At 42.4% G+C, this 2,002-nt stretch overlaps 1 protein-coding gene across 1 annotated transcript; it reads left to right on the top strand.

Annotated features, from left to right (window-relative positions):
* Nucleotides 1-759: 759 nt before the first annotated feature.
* Nucleotides 760-955, top strand: SARC_14951 (hypothetical protein; the record flags this gene model as incomplete). Its single annotated transcript, XM_014290919.1, has 1 exon — nucleotides 760-955. A coding segment is annotated over one exon (196 nt), but the record flags the coding sequence as incomplete, so codon positions are not given.
* Between the last annotated feature and the right edge of the window lie 1,047 nt (nucleotides 956-2,002).

Raw genomic sequence — 2,002 nt, 5'->3', positions numbered from 1 at the left:
GCCAAGCGAGCATACACCATATGCCTGTATATTCACACTCAATGTCATATAGATACACAAGCATACACCATCTACCTGTACATTCACACTCAATTGACATACACGATCTACCTGTATATTCACACTCAATGACATATAGATACACACGCATACACCATTTGCCGTATGCACGTACATTCACACTCATTTACACACACGCACACAACATACTCTTGACGTATAGACTCTCATGACAGGCGCCCACCAGATGACAGACCTTCAGCATATACTGCACGAGGGTAGAGGGCTCCAGGTTTCTGTGAAGGTTGTGCAGAGACCAGACACGTCGGATGTCAATATGTGTCAGTATGTGTCAATATGTGTCAATGTGTGTCAATACGTGTGTCTAATTGAATATACAGAGACCAGACATGTCGGGTGTCAATGTGTCAATATGTATCAAAAAGTGTCAGTATGTGTCTAATTGAATATGACACACACAACATGCATATATACATACATGCATACACACACAGACGCATACACACGCACACGCATAAACTCACACATGCATAAACACATACATGCACATACACAGCACGCGCGCACACACACACACATAAACACAATACATGCACATACACATACACGCACACAAACACGCGCATAAACACATACCTGCATATACACATACACACGCAAAGGGGCACAGGCCGACTTTCCCACCTACCTTCCCGCCAGTTCAGTCACTTCCTGAAACCTTGCAATCTGCTTAACGAGAGCCACAGCGCTGGGCTCCACCAACTTAGTCACATCCACCGCGTGCAACGGTTCGCCTGGCCTGGGTGTGAACACGTCTCTAATCCCACACAAACGTGCGTGCGTGTACTGGATATACACGCCGGTGTCTCCCTCGGACTTGAGGATACGGTCCCTGGAGAAGTGCATGAGATTGGACAGAGAAGCCGGCTGTTAAGTGTATGACACTTAAGAGATTATAATTGCATCGCGATGAGTGCTATTGTATTATTGTGCACCTATATGTATGTATTAATCTACATATATGCCCACTTATCTATCTACTTATCTATCTACTTATTTACCTACATAAATATCCACATATCTATTGACTTATTTATCTACATATATAGCTACATATATATCTACTTATCTATCTACAAATATATACACATATCTACCTAGTTATCTACCTACATATCTACCTACATACCATGAGAACGCGTAGTCCTTGAGGCGGCGTGCCATCAGGTCTTGTACCACCACAGCACTCAAACCCAACTGCTCCGCCTGTGATAGATTGGTTTAAGATTCAGAAGAAACATGGATAACAACAGAGTTTAGGGTTTAGGGTTTAGGGTTTGGTGGAAACCCTACGGAAACCGTGTGGCATAGGAGCGGCTGTATTCGCGTACACAGGTGCGTGATGCCTAAGCCCGCACACTTACGTTTAAAGCCATCACTCAATCTTCTGATACTACTTTAACTCAGCAACTAATTTAACTTATAAACTAAATTCATAAACTAGTTTAGCTCATCAACCAATTAAATCGTAAATTAGTTCAACTCGTAAATTCATTAATTCAAAAACTAGTTTAACTCATAAACTAGTCTATCTCATACCACTTCCACTCATAAACTAGTCTATCTCATACCACTTCCACTCATAAACTAGTTTAACTCATAAAACCAATTAACTCATAAACCTTAACTCATAAACTAAATAACTCAGACTAGTTTGTCTGGTTTGCTCATGTGTGCACGCAATACGTATCGGAGTGGTGGCGCACTCATACGTTTACACGTTTACGTAACCACCACCCCCCCCCACCTACAACGCCTGTCGTTCCCTCAAAGTCCCGAACTCTTTCTAAGAGGTTGAGGGGGATAGAGTTTTAAGGAATGGTTCTTACAGTTTAAGATTTTTAGGGTTTCTAAAGGGGTTGACTCTGTGTACTCTGCCCCAGAGTGGCTCGAGGTGAGATGTTGACCGTAATATAAACCC

This window comes from Sphaeroforma arctica (genome assembly GCF_001186125.1).
Source record: "Sphaeroforma arctica JP610 unplaced genomic scaffold supercont1.5357, whole genome shotgun sequence".
Lineage (NCBI taxonomy): Eukaryota > Ichthyosporea > Ichthyophonida > Sphaeroforma > Sphaeroforma arctica.
The sequence above is the reverse complement of the archived record's forward strand: the minus strand, read 5'-3'. Positions and strand labels throughout refer to the sequence as shown.